Genomic DNA, 26,685 nt, shown 5'->3' on the forward strand with positions numbered 1-26,685 from the left:
AGGGAAGGATATGAGCCAGTGTTGATCTGGTTCCACGGCCGATCACTGATGCTATCTGCAGCGGATCGGGTACGGGGTTACGAATAACGAATTAACGAATAGACAAAGGCTCATTTGCGGCAATGTATCACATGCTCAAGTTCCCCATGTCTCTACTCTGATTGATAAGATGGACGTGCATAAGTGTGGCTGTTGCGAGCATTATGACAGCTGTGGCACCCACGGAGATGCATGCATGAATGTTGGGGATATGCGGAATGGATGTCACTGACTCTATTATGATGCTGCCTACAGTGCTGCGCATTACAGTAGTCTGGCTGTGTTAAAGTCAAAGCGTACATTCCAGCTCCCAACTCAATCCAACCGGAGCCCGTGATGTCAAGGCATGCGTTTTGCCAAAGAGAATTCGTCATAACTATTAGAAAAAACTACAAAAAATATTCATAAATATGGCAAGTGTTGTAATATTTCCTATACAGTATTGGCTTATCCTTAGACTAGGGATTGGGTAAGAACATGAGGAGGATTAGATGTGCTTCTGTCGTTCCACCAGGCCGGCTCAGGTGACTCTGCGCTATCGGTCCATTACAACATATCTATTCAGTGAATCATCCTGGGTCAGAATAGCTTTAATTTTAGGAGAGATGAGAGAAATGAGAAAGGTACAAGAAGCCGTATTATGGTGAGACACGTTTAGACATTAATATGTGTACATAAATTAAAAGCAACACCTCAAATCTCGGCCTCACCGTCTCGTACAGGGTACCCAAATAACCCTCGCTTACAACCTCCAACTCAATAACCAACAATATCTCCCCCAATTCAATTAACCAACAATTACCACACTATCTGAAACGCGCCCACCCCTGTCTCAAATGTCTTGCAGGATTTTTGGACGCTTGCCGAAACAGGCATCTGCGAATGCTCACGTTGCCGCGGTCTCTATCTAGATTGGCGCCCTGCACTGGGGTACAATGATAAGCTCGGTGATGGGAATGGGAAATGGAGAAATGTCCGTCGACTACAAAAGTTCATCTTGGCCTTCCCCCCCGATTATCGGCTGTGTCAACCTAACTCCACGTGCTTAAAAACAAGGTTAATGTAGAGGTTATCAGTCAAGTTCGGGGCAATTGCTGGATGTGATGATGGGCGCGATAGGCCGGTTAAGCTTCACTCTCCAGCCACATTTTGAGCTTTCTTGAATCAACAGAGATAGATGTCTTGGCTGGCAACAAGTCAATTCTCCAACTGAGCTTCAAAACCTTCCTCTTTTGTATAGACATCCGCTCCTTCTCATCCCTGCTATCGCGACCGGCCAGTCACAATCCCCACGTGTGTCTTGGCGATGCATCTCCTGTGTACCCTGTCTCGGTGAGAGAGAGGATCGTCATGCCCACTACCAGGGTCTCTCGGTGCAGTTAAAGCCAGCGATGATCCCTTCTGATTTTCTACTTTCACTCAGCAACCGTCGTCGTCGCAATCATGAAGGTCTTTGCTCTTGGTGCCCTCGCTTTGGCGAGCTCGGCTTTGGCTGAGGATGTCCTCTACAGCAAGCGTCTGGTCAAGCGCTTTGTCGATGACGATGGCAACTACAACATGTGTACGTCTCAATTGACATTTTAACAGCTACCCAGCTAACAGATAAGCCTTCTTCCACGTCAATGATGTCCACGCTCATCTCGACGAATTCTCCTCTTCGGGCACCGACTGCGTCGATCCCAAGAAGGGCTGCTATGGCGGCTACGCTCGCATCAAGCACACCGTCGATGGCCTCCGCAATGAGTACCCGGACAACCTCTGGCTCAATGCCGGCGACGAGTTCCAGGGAACCCTCTTCTACTCCTTCTATGGACCCGAGAAGATCGCCGAGACCCTTAACGACCTCGAGTTTGACGCCATGACGCTCGGCAACCACGAGTGGGACGGCGGTGATGAGGAGCTTGGAGAGTTCCTCAAGAACTTGACTTTCCCTGTCATTTCTTGCAATGTCAAGAGCGAGTATGAGAACTTGAACAAGACCATCAAGAACTACCACATCTTTGAGGAGCATGACCTGGCTGTCATTGGCGTCACCACTGACACCACGCCCGGCATCTCGAGTGTCGGCAACAAGACCACCTTCCTTGACCCCATCGAGGAGGTCCAAAAGTCCGTCTACGAGATCCGCAACAAGACCGACATCAAGCGCATCGTCGCCCTCACCCACATTGGCTACGACGTCGACAAGGAGCTCGCCGCCAAGACTGAGGGTATCTCGCTCATCATCGGCGGCCACAGCCACACTCCCCTTGGAGAGATGAAGAACGCTGAGGGCAAGTACCCTACCATCGTCGAGAACATCAACGGTGACGAGGTCTTTATCGTGACGGCGTACCGATGGGGCGAGTACCTCGGCTACATCGATCTGACCTTTGACAAGGACGGCAAGGCCCTTGCCTACCACGGAGGCCCTATCCACATGGATAACAAGACCGACGTGGACGAAGCCCTGCAGAAGAAGGTCGAGGCCTGGCGCGGACCCTTTGAGGAGTTTGCCGCTGAAAAGGTCGGCAACACCAAGGCCGAGCTCGACCAGACCCAGTGCCAGAAGGGAGACTGCCTCCTTGGCCAGGTCATGGCCGACGCCATGCTCGAGTACCGTCTTAACCAGAGCCGCACCGAGGATGATAAGCCTGCTCTTGCCTTTGTCAACGCCGGCGGCGTCCGCGCCACCATCGACAAGGGCGACATCACCCGCGGCGAAGTCCTCACGTCGTTCCCCTTTGGCAACGCCATCGTCGAGCTCACTTTTACCGGAGCCGAGCTGGAGGAACTATTCGAGGGTGCCGTGTCCCGCTTCAACCAGAACAACAAGAAGCCCATCACCTCGTGGTTCCAGGTGTCCAAGGGTCTCAAGATCGAGTACAACCCTGAGAACAACAACGGCTCCAAGCTCATCAGCCTCACCCTCGACGGAAAGCCTTTCGAGAGCAAGACCAACTACCGTGTCGTCACGCTCGATTTCTTGGCTGGAGGCGGTGACAACTTTATTGCGACGCCGAACAAGAACCTGGCGACTCTGGACAGCCAGGATGAGGTGCTCATCCAGTACCTCACCGCGTATAACCCCTTGGACGCCAAGTTGGAGGAGCGTGTCGTGACGACGAACGAGACTAGCGCTTCTGAGGAGGAAGAGCAGGAGGAGGCCAAGTCGGGCACGGGAAGCGCTGGAGGTAGTGGAGGCAGCGGAGAGAACGCGGCCAGCAGTGCCAAGGTGCCGCTGTTTGCTGCTGCTGCGGGTGTTGCCATGGTCCTGTTGACGATGTAAATAGACGAAGTATACGTACTCTGTATTTGATCTTACAGTTATCTCCCAGAAGAAGATGTGAAAATGTTCCCAACTCGAAAATCGTCGAGACGCTTCCACATAATCTCTGATTCCCGCTAGTCAGTATGCTAAACATCTGAAAGGAAACAAGATCACTTACGGAAGACGGTAGTCAACACCATCACAACCTTCACCCAGCATCCTTCCATCCCTGGGCAAAAGTGTGATATTCTCTCTGTACCTCATCCTCTTCAGGAAACACACCGTCTTCCTCCAACCACTCAGAATCCCTCATCTCGACACGAAACTTGAACCACAGGAGGGTCAGGAATAGAACAGGCACAGTGAGCCAGAATAGTAGCAGAAATAGGAGGATACCCAGGTAAACTGGGACGGCGTATTCAGGATGGCCCATGCTTCTCGAACAGTGTATATCAGGAAAATGTTAACATGTTGGGCGGCGACGACAGTTTTTGAGTATTTGTGCAAAGCAGAGAGAAAAAAAAGGGTTCTTTGTGAAAAGGGTCCCTTTGTTCAGCAGGTGGGCATTGGAATAAAGGGGATCAGAGTCTGAGCAGAAGAGAGATCGCACAATGTGTCATGGATGGACAAAGAGCACGACGTTGTCGAGGAGTAACGCTATCGAGGATATGACTCGAGGGACTGGGGCAGATGCATCATCTCCTGACGCAACGGAGCGCTGTGACGATATTGCACCAAGATTTGTATTTGCTGCATTACTTGAGGCTATTCCCCCTCCAAGTCACCCATCCATCGGACCCGATACATCGACAGTTGGCCCCATAATCTCATCACATGCCCGTACATCATGACTTAGTAGGTATACCGGAAATCAGGCGAAGCATCGTCCTAGAAAAGTTAGTGACCATTTCGGTGTGTATAAGGAGCGTTACTCACATCATAAGCCTCGAGCACCTTCTCACCCCTATCCGCCTTGGCGTTGGCCCTCTTGAACTCGAAATCACACAGAAGCACCAGAATGATGGACAGCAGAGAGCACGCGATGCACGCCCACATGCCAGGCTTGTACCCCGTCAGCTTGTCCTCCTCGCGGAACACGAGACTACCCGCGATGCCGCCAACTCCACCGAAACCCACGAGGGTTGCGCTGCAGAGAGCGCGCTTCCACTGGCCGCGGATGTTGTTGGCCTGGAACGACATGGACGCGGGGATGTTGCTGTTGGCACCGGCAGTGACGAGGAAGACGCCAAAGTAGCGGACGTTGGGGTTGGTAGCCCAGCCCATGATGGGGAGGCCGATGAGGCAGAGAATCATGTTGAAGATGATGATGGGACCGCGGATGTGGTATTTGTCACCGACCCAGGCTGTTGCGAACATAACGATGCCGGCAAAAGCGTAGGGGGGAGCTACAAGACACTGAGCCTCACCAACGCTGAAACCCATGTTGCCGACGAGAATAATGGGGAGCGTGTAAGCGAGGGCATAAGTGATGGTGGTGGTATCAAAGAAGATGAGAGCATAAGCCCAAACCTTCCAGTCTCTGGCACCACCGAGGAACTTGCCAAGCTCGAAAGGGGGGACCTTGGTATCGCCACGGTCACGATGGATACGGCTGACGACCCAGTCTCTCTCACGCTGGCCGAGGAAGGACCAAGTCTTTCGCTTCGAGTCGGGGAAATCGACGAGGAGCCAGTAGCCGGCAATACCCAGGGCCACGGTGAGGACACCTTCGATGATGAAGATCCAGCGCCAGCCGGTGAGACCCTCACGACCATTGAGTTGCATGAGCTACATTGTGTGAGTGAGAGTTATAGAGGGAGGGTATGCGGACTTACACCGTAGGCGAGAATACCGGAAAAGGCGGAGGCAACACAGCCGAGAAGGTAAAAGGCGGAGTATCGCTTGCCAACCTCATCTATAAAACACATTAGCCACTGACATAGGTATTTCCAGGGGCATCACTTACATCGTGTGTACCATGTGCTCAGGAGATAAACACAGCTGGGGAAGAAGCCAGCCTCGAAGACGCCGAGGACCGCTCTGAGAGCAGCAAGCTGAGGAAACTTCTTGACGAAACCCATGCCGATCATGACGGCTCCCCAGCACATGGTGATGAGGGCCAGGTGAATGCGCGGGCCGACTTTGCGGATGAGGATCGTGGAGGGAGGCTGGAAGAGGATGTAGGGGATGAAGAAGACGAGGTTGCAAATGTTCTAGCACTTCTGTTAACGATGATTCTTTTCCGGATGAGTTGAGGGTTAACTTGCGTATCGAAAGCCAATGAGGTTCAGCTCAACACTCATGCCAGCAATGTTGGCGGCGCTCATGTTGGTTCGATCCATGAGGGAAACGCAGTACATGGCTCCCACAGTGACAACAAGACGACGGTCAATGCGCCGTATGATGCTCCTCTGCTCCTCGGGAGTGAAGCCATGATCCTGATCCTGCTCAGAGCTGATCTTGCTCGGAGCCTGGTCGAGGTGCTTGTACTCTGCCTGCGCCTCGAGCGCGACTTGGTCGTCGGTAGCGTGCGTCTTTTCCATGATTGCAATGAGATATGGAAGTCTCAAAGAAGAGAGAGAGGAGGAGGGAAGAGTGAGGATGTTATAACAATCCCCGGGAGATTGGTAGGACAGTAAAAAGGAGGATGCAAGGGGGGTTGGTGATCGGCGGTACAAAAGCCAAAGTGACACAGAGGCCCTCTTTTTGCAAGAGAAAGAAGAAGGTGAGGAAGTCGTACCAGGAAGCTGGGCCTACTTCTTGCTTCGAACACTCCCCAGTTTGATCGACCATCACTTCCTTTATATCCTCTCCGGGGATCTCGAATCCACAACTGGCCCTACGAGTTAACCGACAACCCAATCACCCTCGAGACAAGGACCAAAGATGCCTCGGATATCTTTGTCTACCCAGATTTCCACCCCAGACCTTGCTCTCTCCCTCTTTCCCCCGCAAGATCTGCCGTGTGGACGGACTCCTTCATTCTCCACCGACGATCCGGGGTCGTTCGTCGTCCGACTTTGCGGGGTAGATGGAGGCAGAGCTCCGCTTGGCAACGCCGGAGTACTGCCCGATCAGGAGCGAGACGCGATGGAGGGGTGATTGGTGTTTGCCTTTTCTCTCTCCCCATATCACCCGACCCCAGGTTTTTCTGGGGGATATTACCCTTTCGCTTGACAGGAAGGCCTAACCCCATGTTCCTTGTTCAGCGTGGCTTGCGTATTGATTTCTTGGCTGTGGAGGGGGAGCAAGGTTATGCCCTGCCCCATGCTTTCCCCTTCTCACTTGGGTCCTCTCGTGCAATCGTGAAACTATACCCAAGCGCCCGGGTTACGCAGCCTGTAGTCCGAAGCGAGCGTCGAGGCCCTTTATTGCGTGGGAGAACGCCGCGGCCAAGCTGCTGTGTCTTGTCCAAGAGAGATTGATATTGGGTATTTTTTCGCTACAATGGGTAAATTATAGAGACACAGCAGGAATGGTCAACTCTGCAAAGGCTCAGCAGGAACCAATTATCCAAAAAGCCAAGCAAATCCAATATGATTGGCAAAGCCGCCACTACACCACCATCAGAACCCAAAAATCAACCACATCATGACCGAAAGCAATCTTCCCCCCCCTCCCCAGTTTCCCCCCCTTCCCGCACAGACACACACTCTCTTCCCCCGCAGCATCTCCCGAACAGCAGCCATGTCGACCAATGACGGCTCATAGAAGCAGCTTGGATGCCGAGGCTCTGTACAGAAACAGACATTGATCCAACTGAAGTGCAGCTTAGAATCTTGGTCTAGGCGGCGCGACCCCCCAGGTTGTTGTGCCCACCCCCAGGATCGGCGACGACGCTAGTGGATATGGTTGTTTTCACCCGGAACGAGACCGCCTCAACGTTCTCGGCTCCAGATTTGTTGATGCATCAAGGTGTATGTATGCATCATCCTCGGAGCTGGTTTCCTGGCGCGTCGTAGTCTACTCCATCGAGTTGCATTGGGACCGCCTGTCACTACTGTGGCCTGTGATTCTTGGCCAGGTCATGAGAGAGGAAATTTGCCATTTCAACAACTGTGAGTCTTCGGGAGGTTCCGCCCTACTCTACGTGTCATGAGTTGTCCTTTGTCTTCGGACACTGACCGAATCCATACTCTCCCACCTCACCATCTTTCCTTCATGCTCCGTGTCAACCCATCTTGTCCTGTGTACGCCTCGGTATCTCCTCCAATGCTAGAAAACAAACCGAACCAGAACCGAAAGACCAAGGGGCCTCAACCCAAGAATCGTGCAAGTCGTCAAGTGTGTCCCGTCGTCCCCCTCTTACCGTGTATCCCCAAGTCAACGTATTCCTAAGTCGACGCAAAAGCAAAAGCAACCCCTGAAAATGTGGCATCAACCCACTCGCTCGCTCGCGAACACGCTGACGCTCTTCCTTCTCATCACCGAAACATCGACGTCGCCGTCACAAATGTCTTCTTGATGTTGTGCCAGATCAACCCAGCCGTGCCCACCACAGTAAAGATCTGAAGAATCTCCCACGGGTGTCGCGTCTTGACCTCGGTCTCGATATAGTCCACCTTGCTCCCAGCCATGCGCGGGAACCGACCGGTCGTCATGTACTGCTCCATCAGGGCATCCTTCTGATACCACTGCTCCCGCAGCCACAGGTCAAACTCCTTCTGGTCATCCAGGGGGATGTCGGCCATGCGGAAACGACGCCAGTGAAAGTTGACCGACTTTGGGGGACGACCCTGGAAGTAAGTGCTGGACAGACCAAACAACTCCTCTCCATATCCATCTCGGCTATAATCGTCAGTCAGTTAACGAGGCTAACGCTGTGCAACAAGGTCTGCAGAACTTACGGGATTCCCTCATACGCGACTGTGCAGTCGTAGACGTAGTCCATCGTGCCCTTGAGTTCGTTCAGACAGAAAAACATGCCCGTACTCCGCGGGAGCATGACATGGTCAGGGTCCTTGAGGTCATTCTTGGCAGCCCAACCAGCCGACTTTCTTCTGCCATTCCTTGACAAGTTTGTGCCTTCAGGGAACAACAGCAACCACATGGGATCCATGTAAGACTTTCCATTCGGGTCCACCTTGTGCTGCTTGAGCTTGTTCAGGCGATAGGCCAGTCGGGGTTGGTCAGTTGCCATCTTTCTCGACATGAAGATGAATCCGTAAAAGAGCATTCCCCATCCGATCAGAGGAATCATCTTGAGAGACTCCTTGAGGATGATGTAGATGTGACCATGCATTCCAGGCGAGTTGGCATATCCCACCCACCAGAGGTACAACCAGTCAGTGTAGATCTACAGCCAGTTAGTAGGCAACCTCCCACATAACTCAAAATTCCTACCTGGTGGTTAGCAATCAAGACCAAGCGCTCGGGAAACTCAAACTGCACTCCTCCGTCAGGACGGAGCTTGATCTGGCCCGCAACCGACTCGTCACCGCTGATTCGAATAGTTGTAGGACCCCAGATCTGGGTCATGACGGTTGTGGTAAGACAAAAGGACCGCTTCGTCATGGCCATGTATGCGTAGTACCAGTCGCGGTTGAAGAAGTACAGCGGCGCCCCGATGAGCTGGGTAATGTGGATGCTGTGAAGATTAGATAGGGCCATAGGATGGATAATGTGTGACCTACATGATGCAGCATGTCATAAAATAGAAGCTGAACAAGGCGCCGCGAAGGATCTGCATCAGGGTTCCGTATCCTTCCCTCCCCGACGGATGAGCAACCTTTGGCGCGACATTGGGCTTCTCGGTCAGCCCCGCAGTGAGGTCCGGACCGGGGAGAGAGGCCTCGGAGGGGTCGGCGTTCTTGAGATCGGCCATGGCGGCGGATGATGATCGGGCGCGTCGTGTATGTTGCTCGATGTTGCTGGGTATTGATAATGACAAGTATGGACGCTGTTGAAGCGAACGAAATGGCGGTCTCAAGCTAATATAACGTCCAGCTCAACAAAGAGAGTTGCCTGCCTTGAGCTGCAGCCAAACAGAAGAAGACGAGGGGTCGCGTGGGACGCACACGAGGTAAAAGAGGCCGCCACCAGAGTCCAGCCTCGTGGCAGCTATCAAGCGAAGTGAAAGAGAGCGGTCTACCACTGGGCAAGTCAAAGATGAAGCTGGAGATGGAGAGGGACGAGGCTGCGAGACATTGCGCACATGATGCCAGTCCTGCTAAGGCTTCCTAGCTGGCTGTGCGAGTGACATCAGCCGCCTAGCGGATGCCTCGGAGGCGGAGGGTATGACGCCTGAGACGGAGGTCCGGTGGTTGGGGAGTGCCGACGCCGATGAGCCAATCAGAGGGTTTCGATATCATGTGTCTCGGTGCCGACATGCCAGATCTGAAGCTGTCAGAGCTCCCTGGAGATAGGGACTTGACCATATGGGCTCATAAAGATCAGGTGAAGACTCCAGGTGATCCATGCTTGCTGCGGAGGTAAAAACTCTGGCCAAACACTCGCTGTCAACATAGTATTCTTTGTTTCTCTGTTAAAGCTTAATGCAGATCTCCATGTGCGAGCTTCCCCACACTGAGCTTCTCCGCCAAAACCGGCAGGCGGTGAGACAACAGCCCACCACAAGCTCCCTCGTTTTCTGCCCTCATGTGTAAAGCCGTTGCAAAGCCGCTGTCGTTCGAGCTAAGCTGTGCCCGTCTTCGGCGTCATTCTTCCACAAATTTATTCCGTCTTGCAGAGACCCTTATCTTTTCACGAGACATCGGTCATGCCTCTTGAGCTACAACATGTTTAATAGGACCCTCATCAGGGGTTTGGCGGCTCTTGAGCCTACCTTGTATCCACGAGCAGTAACTCTACCTGTCCGGCCATTAACTCGGTTCCCCTCGTGCCGCTCTTTGTCCACCACGTTCTCCCTTCAAACACCCGAGATTCGCAGCATCGCAGAGCTTCCACAACGAATCAGTCCCCGATACTTGCAGAGTACAAAGCCTGGCTCGTCGCTGCTATCATTAAACTGGCCAAAGCCCCCGCAAAATCTCCTCCTGATCCATAAGCTCTACTCGGCCCCCGTCGTCGAAGCCGTCGTCAAGTTCTCCAAGTACATCCACAATGAGTACCCTGAAGTCAACCTCGTCTTTGAGCCGCGCATCGCCGAGTCGTTGAAAGAGCGCCTCCGCTTCCCCATATACTCTTCGGACAACCGCTCCAACATGGCCGACAAGATTGACATCATTGCAACCTTTGGCGGCGACGGCACTGTCCTGCGAGCTGCGAGCCTGTACAAATTGCACGGGTCGGTGCCCCCGATCTTGTCGTTCAGCATGGGTACACTGGGCTTTCTGGGAGAGTGGGATTTTGGCGAGCACAAAAAGGCGTGGAGGGAGATGTACATGAGTGGCAGTGACGTCGCTATGAGGGACGCCGCTTATCCTCGAGGGGCATGGGATAAGACGAGTACAGGGTCCTACGCTGGATGGGAGAGGCACAAGGGCAAAAGCTTGGGTTCTCAGAGGGCATCCAAGGTGCTGCTTCGACACCGCATCAAGGCTGATGTCTACGATCCATCTGGTAACAACATCAACCACTGGCTGTCTGATACGTTATCGAGCGATGCTGAGTCAGGGGCGAAGCCGATTGCGGGATCCAAAGAGCCTTCACCGTCGCTGAGGGCCATCAACGAGATTTCAGTGCACCGAGGATCTCATCCACACCTGGCTGTCATTGACATTTACCAGAACGGGCACTTTCTCACTGAGACGACAGCCGATGGAATTCTAATCAGCACACCGACAGGTTCAACAGCATACAGCCTCAGCGCTGGTGGTCCCATCGTACACCCTCTAGTCAAATCCCTCCTCATCACGCCCATCAGCCCGTGTAGCCTCAGCTTCCGGTCCCTGGTGCTACCGCTCGACACAAAGGTCAACCTGCGGATGAGCCCCAAGAACCGCGGTCGCGAGCTCGACCTCAGCATCGACGGGAAGCGGTGCGTGGGAGTCTCTCCCGGAACTGAGATCCGGGTCGAGGGCGAGTTCGTGGGGCGCGCGGGCCCCGGGGAGGAGTGGCACGGAGGCGTGCCATGCGTGATCCGCACCGAGGATGATGATCCGTGGGTGGGCGGACTGACGGGTCTGCTCAAGTTTAACCATCCCTTTGGGAGGGAGCCGGCAGGGGATGAGTTTGACGGTTGATGGGCGATTATACGCCGATTGATATGGCGGTTATACGTATACTCGTATGTGTAGACTACCTTTTTTTTTTTTTTTGTTTGATACCCCCTTTTTGGCCAATCCGTGGCACAAGATGAAGACGCATCGGATTGATGATAATGTCGCTTGGAAACACCTGAAAAAAAGACTTGGCAATAGGCACGTTCGGCGAACACAAGAGTGAAATAAGCGGTGTCGTTATGTATGCCGAGACTCCCGCTGAGTCAAGTGGAGAGATATTCATGGGCTGTTGACGAGCAACTGAGAGGGCGCATGGCTAGAATACAGACTCTGATACGCGGATAGCTCCAGAAGAATACGACGAGACCATCCACAGCCTCCCGATCGGCCGAGTGATTTTTCTTTTTTGATTCCAGTGCCTGGCTCAAAAATAGGTTGTGACGGCAACTAGGGGACGTTGGGTGTTCGGGGACCCGAAGAATGCGAGCTGCGGGCTGACAAGATGGCGGTGCTGCTCTCTGCCAGCACAGAAGTGGGCTATCTAGACGAGTCTTACAGAGAAGAGAGCACGAAGCAGCCGCCAATCCGTCTTGGCAGGCTCCATCGCCAAGGCTGAAGGACGAGGGTCTCGTTTATTGACGCAGGCATGAGGTGGTTTGTTTTTGTCAAGTGCTTGGCTGGGTTTCGGAGTTGGATGAGGCACGTTCCTTTTAATCTCGGGTTTGGGTTGATGCGAATAAGCGTATAGAGGGAGAGTTCTCACTTCTCAGATAAAGACATCTACGTCTCCTGTATGTAGTCATAACCTAGATATGATGTGAGCTGCACGTGGGTAACAATATGTAAATGGAATCAATGCACATGCTTCATCCCGGAGCATGGATCCAATCCGAATTCCGGTCCCCCCTTCAAACTTTCAATCTTTCGGGGTCCATTCTAGTGGCCGCGCGCCAGGCCAGGGGGACCCAAATACCACGCTAAGCCCCGCCGTAAGATGCAATCCATAAGGTGGGTGGATTGGACTGCACCATAAGCTCACTCTCACCACCAAGGACTTGGCGCTGTTTCGGGCGGGCCGGGTGCGTTAGAGGTGGTGATGGTGATGCTGTGTTTAGAACATGTTGATGGGAATTGTACTTGTTCAAGAGTTCATGTTGTGCAGTGTATACACAGGCAGAGTGTCCTGGTCGCACCCGAACGTAGAAACTTCAACTAATATGTATGCCAAGTTACCTTTCGCGACCCGCGGATGGAACTCGCATCAGAAGAATCATAGGTGCCCGCTTCGATTGATGACGGGGGCTGGGCAGGGCTGGGCTGACCTTGGCAGAGGCGCAAGAGAACGGGGACGGGACTTTGGATCGGTGTTTTTGTAGGAAGAGAAATGATTCAAGAAGCCCGCGGGGAATTGACACTGACATCCCATCCATCTTGGATTTTTTTTTACTCAGCGCATTTGAAGATCCTATCGCTAGAGCTCTGTCCCCCGCGGAAAATTGAAGGGCGATACTAATTAAACTCGACCTGGATCATCCATCTCAGTCTCCATCCACGCAACAAACCCTCCCTCCTTCATCCTCTCCCTCTTTGGAATACGCCCGGATTCTTTCCCTTCCTTTTTTTTTTTTTTTGCTTCTTTATTGTACTTTTTGAAGCTGTTGTCTTTAGAGTCTTGGGTTATTTTATTTTCTTCTCTTCTTCTCCCTCTTACTCCACATTATTCCATCATCTCCTTATTTTTTTAACCCTTGCTTTGAGGAGGGGATCCATCCGCGCGTCGCATAAGAATACGAAGCAATTATCGACTGAGAAGAGAGACAGAGGAATCTCGCCTCTTTTTTATTGTTTCTTGTTTTAACCTTTTTGGAAAGCTCTTTAACTTTATTTTCTCTTCTATTTCTTTATTACGCTTTTTTTTTTCCCCCTACTCCCTGGTGGGCCAACAAGTAGCATGGCCTCCCTTTCCAATAGCCTCACGCTATTGTTGGCTGCTGCTACAGCCTTGACTCCGGTCGCCGCGAGACCTGCGCGTAAGTATTATCTCGACATCTGCGTCGCCGCAACGCGCTCTGCTACCTAGAAGCTATCTCTATAGCGCAGCTGGTGCATAGTGGTCTTGCGCTTTCTTTACTCCCATTCCTAACAATATCAACCCGCAGCCGAAGACTCGGTCGTCGCCATCGCCAATTCGGACCTCCTCTCACAGCCCGCCTCCCTCTCGAGGCGAGGATCACCTCAAGCCCCCAATGGCTACGTTCCCACCGAAGTTACCTGCCCCAGCGAGCGACCTTCCATTCGAAATGGCTCCCGCATCTCCGACCAGGAGCGCGAGTGGCTCCCCAAGCGACGCAACGAAACGATCCCGCACATCCGAACCCTCCTGAAACGTATAGCCATTCCTGGCTTCGACAGCGACGAGTACCTAAAGGATGTTGAGAATAACTCCACGGCTCTGCCTAATATTGGTATCGCTGTTTCGGGAGGTGGTTACCGTGCCATGCTGTGCGGCGCCGGCGCCCTGGCTGCGTGGGATGATCGCTCAGATGGCAGCGACAAGGACGGTAACCTCGGTGGTCTTCTCCAGAGCGCGACGTACCTCTCTGGTTTGTCGGGTGGTGGATGGTTGGTTGGCAGCTTGATGATGAACAACTTTACCTCTGTGCAGGAGAGCGTCAACTACCCGGGCATCTGGCAGCTGGAGAACTCGATTCTTGAGGGTCCTAGCAACTACGCCCTGCTGCAGTACTACAACAACATCCTCGACGAGGTCTCGGACAAGAAGGATGCTGGGTATGAGCGCTCCATGACGGATTACTGGGGTCGCATGCTCTCGTACCAGCTTATCAACGCCACCAACGGAGGTCCTGGGTATACCTGGTCCTCCCTCGCCGACGACACACTCTTTTCAGAGGGCAAGGCGCCCATGCCCATCCTCATCGCGGACGGCCGCGACCCGGACGAGACCATCGTCTCGCTCAACTCGACAGTCTTTGAGTTTACACCCTGGGAGCTCGGCTCCTTCGACCCGACGCTCAACGGTTTCGTGCCTCTGAAGTACGTCGGTTCCGAGTTTAGCGGCGGCAAGCTGCCCAAGGACAAGGCGTGCATTCGTGGTTTCGACAATGCTGGTTTCGTCATGGGAACATCGAGTAGTTTGTTCAACGCCATCGTCATCTACCTCAACGAGACCGACAGCCCCTACGTCCCCGACGGCGTGCCCGACGTGGCTATCGACGCCGTCTCCGCGCTCCTCGAGTCCATCGGCGACGACAACAACGACATTGCAGACTGGACGCCCAACCCCTTCAAGGGCTGGAACAAGCTCGAGAACCTAAGCGTCGACTCGGACCGCCTAACCCTCGTCGACGGCGGTGAAGATCTCCAAAATGTCCCCTACTACCCTCATATCCGCATCGAGCGCGAGGTCGACGTCGTCTTCTCGTTCGACTCGTCCGCCGACACCGAATCGGGCTGGCCCGACGGCGCATCGCCCATCAAGACGTACGAGCGATCCCTCGTCGACATCTCCAAGGGATCCGCGTTCCCCGTCGTCCCCGGCCGCGACACCTTCCTCAACCTAGGCCTCAACACGCGGCCTACATTCTTTGGCTGCAACGCCTCCAACACGTCCGAGCCGTCACCGCTGATCGTCTACATCCCCAACTACCCCTACGTCTACGCCTCCAACATCTCCACCTTCCAAACCACCGTCAACTCATCCGAGCTCTCCGCCATAATCGAGAACGGCTATGCGGCTGCAACAATGCTCAACGCCACCCGCGATCCAGACTGGCCCGTCTGTGTAGGCTGCGCCATCCTCGCCCGTAGCTTCGACCGCACAAACACGGCCCTCCCGGACAAGTGCCGTGGGTGCTTCCAGAACTACTGCTGGAACGGTACCCTCGACGAGTCCCCAGCCGCCGACTACTGGCCCTCGTTCATCAGCGAGCGCATCAACGTCGAGAGTTTCGGCGTGAGGGTCATGGGCAGCAGTGCCGTTGCTGTATTCGCCGCGGCATTTGCTGGCCTTGTTCTCGTCATTTAAAAACTCAACATTTGTACATTTGATTCTTGCATATAAGAAAACGAAAAAGTCGGAGTCTGTTGTTTTTCAGCACCCTGAGGAATGCATCGGGAGGATACAAAGGGTTGATAGATGAGCTTGCATCACAGGCTCGCATTTTTTCATATATATATCCGGTCATGGGCGGTTGGATGGGCATTGTTTACCTAGGATACCTTAGCTATTTAGTAGCAGTGAATCTAATGATTTCTGTCATAGTACATACCCTGCGTATCCAATGCCTTCTATCACTATTTACTTCAATATTCGTCGTAGTCCATGCTTTTATTCTCTGCTTAATCCTACATGGAAGCCCTTCACAAACATCGTCGTCAACTTGACTCCCTGGTGGCCTCATATTCCTTCGCGACAACGTCTCAAGGCCTCTAAGTGATGGTTGATTTCGTATAGCTCATCAACTACCCGGGGAAGCTCTTCATCTGCCGGTGAAGGCCGAGGTTTGTCACTCGGTATCTTCCAAGCATCATACCCGTGTTTCCTCAAAGGCAGCCCCTTGTCCCTATCCCTATCACTGTCATAGACATCGTTGAGCATGGCATCAATCTCCCTTGCGACGCCAAGTGTCCATGAGTATATATTGACGCCTTTTGCGTAGGGATCCCATAGACCCCAGATCTCGTTGAGGATCGTCAAAGCCGTAGCCGTGATGACTGAGATCCCCGCGATCTCAAGGGCTGCTCTGCCCATCATAGACCAGGCCAACGTAGTGCATGTCTGAATAGGAAGGCTGAGGCAGAGGACACGTGCCACGATGTCAAAGGTCCAGAGAAAGGCAATGGGCTTCACATTATCACTGTAAGCATAGACGCTGGATTCCCGCCCGATCATGGCCATGAGGTCGACGTTTTCACCTGTTCTTGTTAGAGAATTGGCGATGCCCGGCATCAGGAACTCACGGATAAGTGGCGTTCGAAACGTGCCAAAGTCGCAGATATCGGCGAGATCATCCAAGTGGTTACGGATATTGTACATGACGCGTTGAGGGGCAATCGACGGCAGCTTGGATCGTGAAGAGGTTCGGAACTCCCGTTCAAGTTGAAGGGACAGTATCTCAAAGAAATGCTCCATCTCGTTTCTTGTGCCCTCTTGGAAGGTAACGCTTGAGGTATTGGTCACACTCCTGGTCCCAGGGTCATCTTTTTCGATTGGGCGCAACTGTTGAAGTCTTTTTGCGGCTCGGTTACACAACGTTACCACACAAGGGTCATGTGTATTACCGCGTATACGATTCGCGAGGCATACAGGATAGGCGGTGACCAAGGCGAGGCAGTTGCTGTAACACATTAGAAATGTTCAGCCACCAACACAGCAGGAACTCACAAGACGTTGAGTTGCAGATCCTCCCGCCGCATATCACCAGGTTTGGCGCTCTTGAGAACCGCTGCCGCCACTGTAGTCGCCGTATGTGCGACTCTCTCCATCCTCTCTCTTGATGCTCTTAAACTAGTAATGGTTAGTCGTGTCTTCCCCTGTAGTTGAGGAGACCGACCTTATAAAGCCCTGGGTCATTGCAAAGCTACCACCGCCCGCAGCCAAAGCCTCGAAGAAGAGGATAATATTGGGACGAAATATCTGTTGTTGAAAGAGGAATCTTGCTGCCGCCGCCTCCTCAATTGTCGATGCAGAAGGTCCGCAGATGAAGGGCAGTCGATCGTGCAACAGCCCGATAAATATACACCACAGGATCGTCAAGAAGAAGCGTAGGCACCACCCAGTCAAGTTCGATAGCTTGTGAATGTTGTAGTTGATACAACGGCATGACCATGGGTTGCCAATCTTCTTCTCGATGCGTATGTCCCTCCGCGTCCTGAGAAGCCAGTGAAACCCGCGCTTCAAGAGTGTCGTTGGGTTTCCTATTGGAGGGAATCGCACAATTCGTCGCCGCTGGCTTCGTTTCTCATTTCGTGGTCTGATACTCGGGTCCGCGGCTTCTAGGTCTACGTCCGGGTCTGACTCTCGGTCTTGGTCGGCGGTCCCGTCTATTGAGGGAGGGGCAAAGGTCACTTCCCTCTTCGAGAGGATCCTTTCGAGTGACTTGCGTATATCGGAAAGGGGGCTGGATACTCTTGATGGCGGTCTTGAGTTTCTGGTCGAGTTTCGGCCAGTGTATAATCGGAAGGCCATCAGGGAAGGATGTCGGTTCGGTGTTAGGGCTGCGGAGGCTGCGAATGAGGTCAAAGTGAACGTTGCTTTCTAATCAAAAGATGGAACATGAATCTCTCCAAAATGAGAGCCTCACGGGATAATGATGCTGCTGAGTGGTGATGCCTGGTGATGACGGATCCGAGTGCGCCATCAGCACTGACGAGATGGAAGAATGCACATGTTGAATTGCCGGGTTGCTTCAAGTTCTCGACGAGAGAACTTTTGGTGTCATGTAAGGCGAATTAGGTAAGGCACTTGCCGTTGCTAAAGGATACCACTTCGTAAGGAGGTAGCAAGGGGAGGTGGCAGCTGTTCCTTCCACTTGGGCCTGAGCCCCATCACCATCACCATCACTCCTCGTTCAACCTCCAATTTTGGGTATAACTTCAATTTTTAGGTATTCATCAAACTCATCAATATCCCGGCTGAAACTAAGCAAAAGTGACATCCTTGCCCGTCTTAGCACTCTCGAAAACAGCCTCAATCAACTGCAAAACATCCCTAGCATCAGTCGCACTGACCGGCACATCCTCCTCCCGTCCACTTTCAACAGCCTTGGCCAACTGCGCATAGAAGGCCTTGTACGTGACAGGCTCCAGAATGGGAGCAGGCTGCTCCTTGGGGACACCGTCATCGCCCACCAACACCAGCTTCAGGTGCTTGGGGTCATCCTTGCCAAAGTCGGCATCGGTCGCCTTCTTGCCAGCATGGAGCTGCTCCTCTTGGGTGTCGAGGCCGAACTTGCGGAAGCTGCCCTTTGTGCCGCGGACCCAGAATCGGGGCTGGTCGACCTCGGCGCTCATGACGCTGATGCGGATGTTAACCAGGAGGCCGTCCGGGTAGGTGAGCTCGGCAGAGACACCGTCAGGGTTCTCAAAGTCAAACTTTCCGCTGCGCTGAGAGAGGAGACGGCCGTGGACAGCTTGGGGCTTGCCAAACAGGTGGTAGGCCTGGTCGATGAGATGGGTGCCCAGATCGAAGAGGGCACTGCCGCCCTGGGCGATGGTGAGGTCGAGCTTCCAGTTGTTGGAGGGTGTAGGGCGATATCGGTCAAAGTGAGTGTCGAACTGAACGATTCGACCAAGGGTTCCCTCAGAGATGAGCTTCTTGACGGTGACAAAGTCATTGTCCCATCGTCGGTTCTGATAGACGATAAGGAGCTTGCCATTTTTCTTGGCAATGTCGATAAGCTGATCAGCCTCGGCCGAGGTGGGCACAAAGGGCTTCTCAGTCAAGACATGCTTTCCAGCCTCAAGAGCGGCCTTGGTGAGCTCAAAGTGGTTTCCAGGAGGTGTGCTGACGACAATCAGGTCGACAGCAGGGTCGGCAAGCAGCTGCTTGTAGTCGGTATAGTGCTTGATGTCGGGGTAGTCGTGTGGTGCCGAGTTGCCCTCCTTGGGAGATCGCTGAACAATGCTGTACAGCTTAAGCTGGGGTGTTTGCGTGAGGAAGGGGATGTGGAAGATTTTGGCAGAGGCGCTGTTGTTGTTAGTTGTATTCAGAAGACGGCTTGGTGAGCTTACCCGTATCCAATGACACCCACGTTGTAAGTCTTTCCGCTCATTTTGTTTCTAGTTTTTACACCGGGACAAGTTGCAATGCTCGAGACAAGAGTCGAGGGCCAAAGACGTGTCTATATACTCAAAAACTTGTCAGTCAACGCCTCAGAGCTGAGTAATTGTATCATTCACCATCCCCTCATGCCATTGTCGTCAATGCCCCTCCATGCGGTAATTCCGTCATGTGGCGGGGACAGACCCCACGGGCTTCTCGCCGTCCCTGGAGCTCCGGGCGAATTGAGCGGGCTCCTCGATGCCACGATTGGCTGCCGGTGGTAGACCTAGGGTGGATTTGGCCGAGAAAAGGGACGACAGAGGATAGTGAAGAAGGTCCAGGCGAAGGGTTTTAGTCATCTCACGAGATTCTACTCAACATTTGATCAGGTTTTGTTGTTTCTGAATATTGAGCTGTTTAGGGTAGAATCTCATGATGGGACATGGTCGGTTTACACAACGTGTTTCTCTCCGGAGCTATATCTGACCCATGATCAGCAAGACGACAGGAATAGCTAGGAACGAATGAAACTAATGCAATTCCTCCAACTCAGCTTGCACCATCGCAAAAGGGCTGCTCCGTGGCAGCTCGCCAAGACAGAGCTGGTGTGTGGGGCCAGCGGACTTCCAATCTGGGCAATTCTGTCCACAGGCACGGCAAGTCTATCCGAGTCCATACTCACTGCAGCCTCGACGATGCCTTCAGTATGAGGGAGAACATGATGTTTTCTTGATTGGACCAGTCTGGTATATAGGCGGCCGAGCCAAGGACCGTGCCGGCCTTTTTGTCTTGCCGTGCTCGCGGCTCGCGCCCGGTGTGGGTCCGGACTCCGAGCCAAAGTCCGGCCAGCGACGGAGCCGCGAGACGGCGCGAATCACGATGAAAACACCGGGAAAGATGATATAAGTCGTGAATAAATCTAGGGGAAATTTTGATAAGAGGTTTATAGCAATAATTGCAAATAAACTATACCGTTGCGCAAAATGGCACCCAAGAGCATCCCCCAAATCACCCTCTTCCGCGGATTCGGAGAACCAGGAACATTTACATGGTCTCCCTTCGTCATCAAGCTCGAAACACGTCTACGCTTCGCCGGAATCCCATACAAAGTCGGCGGAGGTTCACCAAAGACTGGACCACGGGGAAAGATTCCCTACGTCGAGCTCGACACCCAAGAGCGTCTAGGCGACTCGACTTTCATCATCAAGCGCTTCATCGAGGATGGCATCGTGGAGGATCTAAACTCCAAGCTTTCGCCTGTTCAGAAGGCGACTGATCTTGCTTTCAGAGCTCTTGTTGAGGATAAGGTGTCGTTTTATGGAACGCGGGAGAGGTGGTGCGATAACTACTATGCCATGAGGTCCAACGCTCTAGCTCCCATCCCGTGGCCTCTTCAGATTCTTGTTGGTCTGCTCGTTCATCGAAATGTCACCAAGGCGCTTTGGGGGCAAGGTACAGGGCGTTTTACGGATGACGAAGTCGCGACTCTGAGGAGGGAAGTCTGGGAGAGTATCGATGCTCTCATATCTGAGGCGAGAACGAGTGCGAGTCGGGACGGGCCGTTTTGGGCTCTTGGAGGTGAAGAACCAACAGAAGTTGATGCGACGTTTTTTGCTTTCATCGCTTCGGCTTTGACGTGTGATGCGTGAGTCTTGCTGCTGATGTTGAAGGGTTTTGCTAATTGATGTTTTTAGTTCACCGACGAGTGGAAAGGTTGTGAGGCAGTATCCGGCGCTTCTTGAGTATGCTGGGAGGATACATGAAAAGTATTTTCCTGATTATAAGGGATGGGATTAGTTGTCTGTGTGATTCCTAGTTAGTGTTGAGCGACATATTGCTTCAGAGTGGGCGTTTCTCGGGTCGAGGCCATGTTGGGGGGATGGCTTTGAAGCGCGTTTTCGAGTTGAGGTATTGTGCCTCCCCCGTGTTCGATCCTGTAAGGGAGAGTTTGCCAAGAGTGCGTTCGAAAATAGTACCAACGCCTCAACTGTCGTAACTGCAAGTCTTGCTCTTCGGGCTCCCCGGCTGGTTTCGGGGCCAAGCATCACAAGCCATCATGTTGGATCGACACCTGAGCTTTCCATAGTTCGGTCTTCTTTCGAAATATTCACAAGATTGAAATTGCTTGAACATCTCGTGTTTCGGATTTATGTCGAAGGGCTGAGTTTGAAGGCATCCAAGAAAAGGTGTGCCAGCTTCAGGCACAGCAACGTGCTTGGGGATACGGCCATCATCATATGCTCAGGAACAGCTTGCTACTACCTCGGCAAGTGAATCCTGCAGGAACCAGTCTAACCTTTCTCAATCTCCGGGTGCAGCGCATGTAGATCCTGTGCCAGAGACTTGCTTGTGATCAAGAGGGGGTGTGTGAGGAGACGCAATGCATTTCAACGGCGTAGCTAAAGTCGTATGCAGTTTTTGATTTCCACATCTCAGAGTAACATTAGAGATCCTCTATTGATGTCATGAGAGCTGATTCTGGGTCTTTCAAGCGCCTGAGTTTGATGGTGGTTCGATCTTGGCGTGTGTCCCGACATGTGCCGGCGTTGGATGCCCCTGGATGTGACGATGCACCTTGCCCGAAGAGAGCAAGAAGTTGGACTGGATCTTTCTATTCTTGATGAGCTGATGGATTAGACTGGCCGGGTTCCTTGAAATTTGCGCAGTTGCCTACGTACTCCTTCACACCCACTCCAAGTTGTTCACTCCATCACCATGGTCCGATGCTTCACAAGATAGCTTAATTTGCTAAATGCCGATGTTTTATGCATGATTGTGCATGAATAGATTCATATTTTTCAGCATTGAATTGTGTGGATTATACACCAGTTCTGAAGCTGTAGATCCTTAAGGGATCAAGACGACAAACGCCGACATCCGATAGACAAGGTCGGTAAATGACGGCTCACAACCTGTCCTTGTTACTGTACCAACCTCTCCAAGAATCTAACCCGCGTATACTACGTAGTACGATCGTACTGCAATCCACCACAGCAATACCTGATACCCTCCCTAGCTCTCCAAATGCAATGCAACCAACAATTTCCAGCTCATCCACCTCTCCACAAGGCCACTCGCCAAGTCGGCAACTACGGACACCAACCGTGCACGCGGCTCTCCCGGGTCCTCAGTTATTCCTCTTGACCAAAGCATGCGGCTTTCATGTGAGCCTCGGCGTGGCGGCAGAAGGACATGGGTGATGACAGTAGTTCTCTTCCAACAAGGAAGGCGAGTTGGTCAAGATCCTTGTTCAGCTACAGGGGTGGAGTTATACCCGCGGGGTTTGGGATGCGGGGGAGGGAAAATGGGAATGGAGAGACAGGGTGGTGTTAGTTCTTCCCCGGACGTACCGCCTTCTTGGCGATTGAGGTTGGAAATGAGAGGTTAGTGTATGGTTGGTTGAGGGTAGGGGGTATGGCATGGGTCGAGAGAGGCGTTGTTATGGCTCGTTAACAGTCAATTGAGTGTTAACAGGTGAATTGACATATGAGGGCATCTCAGAATAAACATCAAGACAACTTCTAGCAGCAAAGTTCACCTTAACCATCGACGCCTCATCCCGGTTCCTGCATGTCTGGCGCCCGCCCTGTTACTGTATTACCACACTCATCTCCGTCGAATCAGTCATTTAGTTACCCCGAAAAAAAGAACCGGTTTTTTGGGGGTGTTGCTGAAAATGTTAATTTTCTTCGGCCTTGTCGCTCAAGTTGTACTAGGGTGGTCGAATCGGCCGAGGGACTGTTCTTGGATGGACAAGATCGGCCTTAGCATGTGACCCAATGCAATGTCCCGGGGGCAGCTGGATGTCCTTTTACGTTATACCTGCGGGCACTATTATTGTCAGTATTGAACTGCCTGTGTTGTCATTTGAACTGTTCATGTTGTCATTCCCCTTGTCTTTACTCAAGCGGTGAACTTGCGATCCCCGGATTTCTCGGCATCTAATATCAAGATCTCCAGAAACTCCCCATTTCCCCAGAAGAAAGCATCGGCTCACATGAACCTATACAGGATTCACCTCCGAAATCCGGGGGTGGATCGACCGAGCTCATCTTCAATCTTGGCCAACCCCCGAAATTTGAACAAAAAAAGTTCTTTCCCCCCTCTCCCCTCGGTGGTGTGGTTCAAATGCGGAAACGTCGTCCGTCTCCAACAAATGTCTCGTCTGGGAATAGTTACCACACGCACACTTGCACGCACATGGAAACCTTCCGAGAGACTCCCTTTGCCACACGCCCTCCCCCTGTCTTGCTTCCCCCGGCTCGTCGCTTGGATCCCGGTCCATCCACACCACCTCATCGCGGGGAAAAGCTGGAGGAAGAAGGGGAAAGGCTGGTCGTATTCGCCCTGGCAATGACATGGGAACTAACAAATCAAGCAAAAGAAGCCAATGCAGTGTGATGCCGAAGCTTGTCGTCGAGTAGACTCGCATACATAAAGGGCCATCGTCCATCCATCTCATCCTCTCCTTTCACTTCCTCCTCATCCACTCGCTATCACTTGGACCAGTCTTCATTCGTTGTCTCTTACAAGCCTCTCAAGCTCTCACTCAAACAACAAAAATCAGTCAAGATGAAGTTCTCTCTCGCTGTCCTCGCCCTCATCGCCTCCGTCCAGGCTCAGTCTCGCAGTGACATCCCCTCCTGCGCCCTTCCCTGCCTCGACGATGCCATCGAGAGCGAGACGGACTGCAAGACCACCGACTACACCTGCGTCTGCAAGAACTTTGACGATGTCCGCAGCAAGGCTACTTCTTGCGTGATTGAGAAGTGCGGTGCCGACGTTGCCATCAGTATGTCTCACCTATACATTTGCATCTTGAATGTTTACTGACTCTTTTCTCAGACAAGGTCCTCCCTGCTACTGAGGGTCTCTGCAAGAACCCCGGCAGCGGCGGCTCCGAGTCCGGCGCTGAGTCCTCCAAGGCAGAGACCACCGCTGCCGAGGCCACCTCCGCCGCCGCTGAGACCTCCGCTGCTCCCGAGACCACGAGCGAGGCTGCCGCCACCACCTCTGCCGCCGCCGAGACCACCTCCGAGGCCGAGGAGGAGAGCACCACCGTCCCTCCCGTCGTCTCCACCACCTCTGCCCCCGAGACCACCTCCGCTGCTCCCGTCTCTACCCCCAGCGCCTCTACCGTCGAGGTCAACGGCGCTGCTGGCCTCAAGGGTGTTGGTGCCATCGCCATGGTTGCCCTCGCTGCCATTGCTCTGTAAATTATGAGGTATTCATGAAAGACCATCTTGCCAGGAATGGCTTAGATGTGAGATTTTATGATGCCGGCTATGGTTCATGGAACGGTTTCAAGTGCACAATGAGAATTCCACATGGAATTGGGACGTTGTAATTAGGAATGACAAGAAATGGGTTAATGGTAATGGTCTCTAGACCAAAAAGCTATCGTCAATACACAAGTGATGCTTACACCTCTCTATTGTCTTTACAAAAGTTCTCTCTTAAAAAGAACATCATACCACTTGCCGTCGTCAACACACCATCTTTTTACCCTCGGCCGACGCTAGGTGACGCCGTGTGGGTTGTCAGAGCCGTCAAATCAACGCCGTCCAACGCCCTTTTCTAGAAGTGCCAAGAGTGCCGGAATTAGAAGCTGGGCGGCATCTCTGGCTGGTAAAGTTTGCGGGGAAAGGCGATCTCGGCCCTTTGTTTCGTCGCCGTGGCGACTGATCTTGGTTGTTCAGCTGACAATGGGCTGCTAACAGGTTTCTTCTTTGCTTCCATGGGTTCATTTCTATGGAGTGACCGGGCCCTTGACAGAATCGGAACTCATCCCGTATTGACTGTTGGACATCACCATGATGACGTTGAATGTTTCACTCCGATGTGCGGGGTCTCCAATGAGCAACCACCAGCGATGTCACCCAAAGACATGTCCGTGAGATAAACGTGTCGCCTCTGTAACCGTCTTTGTATTGTTGGGAACTGTTTTACGTGTTAGGTCAATACGAAACCAAGTGTATATACTCCATTGTTCGTTATCCGTGGTGCATCAACCCAATCCATCGCGATATACACCATGATGAAGCCCTCCAAGCATTACCCAACCTCTACATCACCTCAAACCTGCCATCAATGGTTCTCTCCAACTCGATCAATCTCCTCAACCCACCCACAAACCCTCTTCGCAACCTCCAAACTCGCATCTACCAAAATCAGCACAACTCATCAACACAGACCATTGAAGACTTACCATCTCTCGTGCAAAACGCATGCGGGATATCTCCCTCATCAACCTCGATCTTCGTAACTCCTCCCTTCCGCCTCTCGATGAAGCCCTCTCTTTCGCCGTCGTCGACCCAGTGATCTGACTTTGCGTAAAACACAAAGAATCGAGGTGCGTCTCCCTTGGGTCCTTGGCTTGCGGCCCAGAGTTCTTCGCTCCATCGCTCTTCGCATATTGTTTCGAGCTCCGACATGCCCAAGTGAACCGCTTGTCGCACGCCGTCCCTGCTCTTGAGCCAGCGTGCTGTCACGGACGCTGTTGGGGGAGTGAAACCCATCACTCGCTGCACCAACCACGTCAGACCTGCCACTGTTAAGAAACTGAGGAGAAGCCGCGCAACAATGTGCGTGGTGGTATCGAGGAAAGGCACTGCGCGACGAAGTGCAGTGACCTTGAGACCGCTTGGCGAACGAGCAATATGCGTCAACGTCGGGAAGAGAAGGAAGCCATGACGAAGATTCAGGTGAGGTGCCCGCTCAGGAGATTCCAAGTGCCTGTGAAATATCTCAACGCAGATATAACTCCCAACAGAATGGCCCATGAGGATGACAAAGTCATACGGCTTCGAGTCGACACGTCTAGCCGCCACGTCGTCGTAGATACCCTCAATCTGGCCATTGAGATCCCATGGCTGGTTCTCGGGGCCAAAAGGCTCATGCTCATCGTCAACGAATCCAAGGAGATTTCTGCCGTAAATATCGTAGGCCGTGTCGTGCTCGACCTTATCGAGGAGACCGCGAAGCAGCTTCAAGAAGTCGGTGTAGTACTCAATGAGGCCGGGATTGCCGCACACGTAGTATATAAGTGCATGATGAGTGGCTTCATTGTGCCTATTTGATGGCAGCCAGATATTCGAGACCATTTTGAGTCTCAGTCAGTTGTCTCGCGATCGGGAACGTTGTTGAAGTTAAGTCAACGCCCGAAGAAGTGGATTACGCCAAGATACGTTTGGTGGATAACCCGAGCTACCCGAGAGTTGCGCCTATCGATAGAAGTCGAGATCGGAACAATACCACAAATCATGAATGCTTTGTATCAATTATTTATATGAACATCGGACCGTGAAATGATGAGTCTGGAAGTTGTTCACTTCCTATGGCAATGATGGATTGCCGGGTTTGTCGTTTGGCGTATTCTGAGACAGACGTGAACAAACGTTTCAAACCTCTTAATCAATGCGATTGTATTATCTTTCTCACAATCCCAATGGCAGCTGTTTATGCTTCGTGTTTAATCAACAATAGGTCGT

The 26,685-nt window shown here is 52.6% G+C and overlaps 10 protein-coding genes across 10 annotated transcripts; 5 read left to right on the top strand and 5 right to left on the bottom strand.

Moving 5' to 3' along the window:
* Positions 1-1,482: 1,482 nt before the first annotated feature.
* On the top strand, positions 1,483-3,307 carry LRP88_12241 (Metallo-dependent phosphatase-like protein; the record flags this gene model as incomplete). The annotated part of the gene is made up of 2 exons (XM_083248635.1): positions 1,483-1,555; positions 1,647-3,307. The coding sequence occupies 2 exons, from the start codon at positions 1,483-1,485 to the stop codon at positions 3,305-3,307; spliced, it is 1,734 nt and encodes a 577-aa protein (XP_083096065.1).
* An 834-nt stretch (positions 3,308-4,141) lies between these two features.
* On the bottom strand, positions 4,142-5,832 carry LRP88_12242 (major facilitator superfamily domain-containing protein; the record flags this gene model as incomplete). Its single annotated transcript, XM_083248636.1, has 5 exons — positions 4,142-4,177; positions 4,226-5,077; positions 5,125-5,204; positions 5,256-5,502; positions 5,587-5,832. The coding sequence occupies 5 exons, from the start codon at positions 5,830-5,832 to the stop codon at positions 4,142-4,144; spliced, it is 1,461 nt and encodes a 486-aa protein (XP_083096066.1).
* Positions 5,833-7,713: 1,881 nt separating this feature from the next.
* On the bottom strand, positions 7,714-9,113 carry LRP88_12243 (acyltransferase-domain-containing protein; the record flags this gene model as incomplete). The annotated part of the gene is made up of 4 exons (XM_083248637.1): positions 7,714-8,077; positions 8,137-8,585; positions 8,633-8,876; positions 8,956-9,113. The coding sequence occupies 4 exons, from the start codon at positions 9,111-9,113 to the stop codon at positions 7,714-7,716; spliced, it is 1,215 nt and encodes a 404-aa protein (XP_083096067.1).
* A 913-nt stretch (positions 9,114-10,026) lies between these two features.
* On the top strand, positions 10,027-11,433 carry LRP88_12244 (NADH kinase; the record flags this gene model as incomplete). The annotated part of the gene is made up of 2 exons (XM_083248638.1): positions 10,027-10,139; positions 10,206-11,433. 2 exons carry the CDS (start codon positions 10,027-10,029, stop codon positions 11,431-11,433), a joined length of 1,341 nt encoding a protein of 446 aa, XP_083096068.1.
* A 1,930-nt stretch (positions 11,434-13,363) lies between these two features.
* On the top strand, positions 13,364-15,457 carry LRP88_12245 (lysophospholipase catalytic domain-containing protein; the record flags this gene model as incomplete). Its single annotated transcript, XM_083248639.1, has 2 exons — positions 13,364-13,442; positions 13,572-15,457. 2 exons carry the CDS (start codon positions 13,364-13,366, stop codon positions 15,455-15,457), a joined length of 1,965 nt encoding a protein of 654 aa, XP_083096069.1.
* A 181-nt stretch (positions 15,458-15,638) lies between these two features.
* On the bottom strand, positions 15,639-16,564 carry LRP88_12246 (uncharacterized protein; the record flags this gene model as incomplete). Its single annotated transcript, XM_083248640.1, has 2 exons — positions 15,639-15,642; positions 15,966-16,564. 2 exons carry the CDS (start codon positions 16,562-16,564, stop codon positions 15,639-15,641), a joined length of 603 nt encoding a protein of 200 aa, XP_083096070.1.
* Positions 16,565-18,072: 1,508 nt separating this feature from the next.
* On the bottom strand, positions 18,073-19,915 carry LRP88_12247 (uncharacterized protein; the record flags this gene model as incomplete). Its single annotated transcript, XM_083248641.1, has 2 exons — positions 18,073-19,120; positions 19,878-19,915. 2 exons carry the CDS (start codon positions 19,913-19,915, stop codon positions 18,073-18,075), a joined length of 1,086 nt encoding a protein of 361 aa, XP_083096071.1.
* A 263-nt stretch (positions 19,916-20,178) lies between these two features.
* LRP88_12248 (glutathione S-transferase family protein) lies at positions 20,179-20,992 on the top strand (the record flags this gene model as incomplete). The annotated part of the gene is made up of 2 exons (XM_083248642.1): positions 20,179-20,840; positions 20,890-20,992. 2 exons carry the CDS (start codon positions 20,179-20,181, stop codon positions 20,990-20,992), a joined length of 765 nt encoding a protein of 254 aa, XP_083096072.1.
* Positions 20,993-23,767: 2,775 nt separating this feature from the next.
* LRP88_12249 (CFEM domain-containing protein) lies at positions 23,768-24,411 on the top strand (the record flags this gene model as incomplete). The annotated part of the gene is made up of 2 exons (XM_083248643.1): positions 23,768-23,987; positions 24,041-24,411. The coding sequence occupies 2 exons, from the start codon at positions 23,768-23,770 to the stop codon at positions 24,409-24,411; spliced, it is 591 nt and encodes a 196-aa protein (XP_083096073.1).
* A 954-nt stretch (positions 24,412-25,365) lies between these two features.
* LRP88_12250 (bifunctional triacylglycerol lipase/ester hydrolase) lies at positions 25,366-26,298 on the bottom strand (the record flags this gene model as incomplete). The annotated part of the gene is made up of 1 exon (XM_083248644.1): positions 25,366-26,298. One exon carries the CDS (start codon positions 26,296-26,298, stop codon positions 25,366-25,368), a length of 933 nt encoding a protein of 310 aa, XP_083096074.1.
* Positions 26,299-26,685: the final 387 nt, after the last annotated feature.

This window comes from Fusarium phalaenopsidis (assembly GCF_050370095.1).
Source record: "Fusarium phalaenopsidis strain FUZ10S chromosome Unknown contig_32316, whole genome shotgun sequence".
NCBI classification, from domain to species: Eukaryota; Fungi; Ascomycota; class Sordariomycetes; order Hypocreales; family Nectriaceae; genus Fusarium; species Fusarium phalaenopsidis.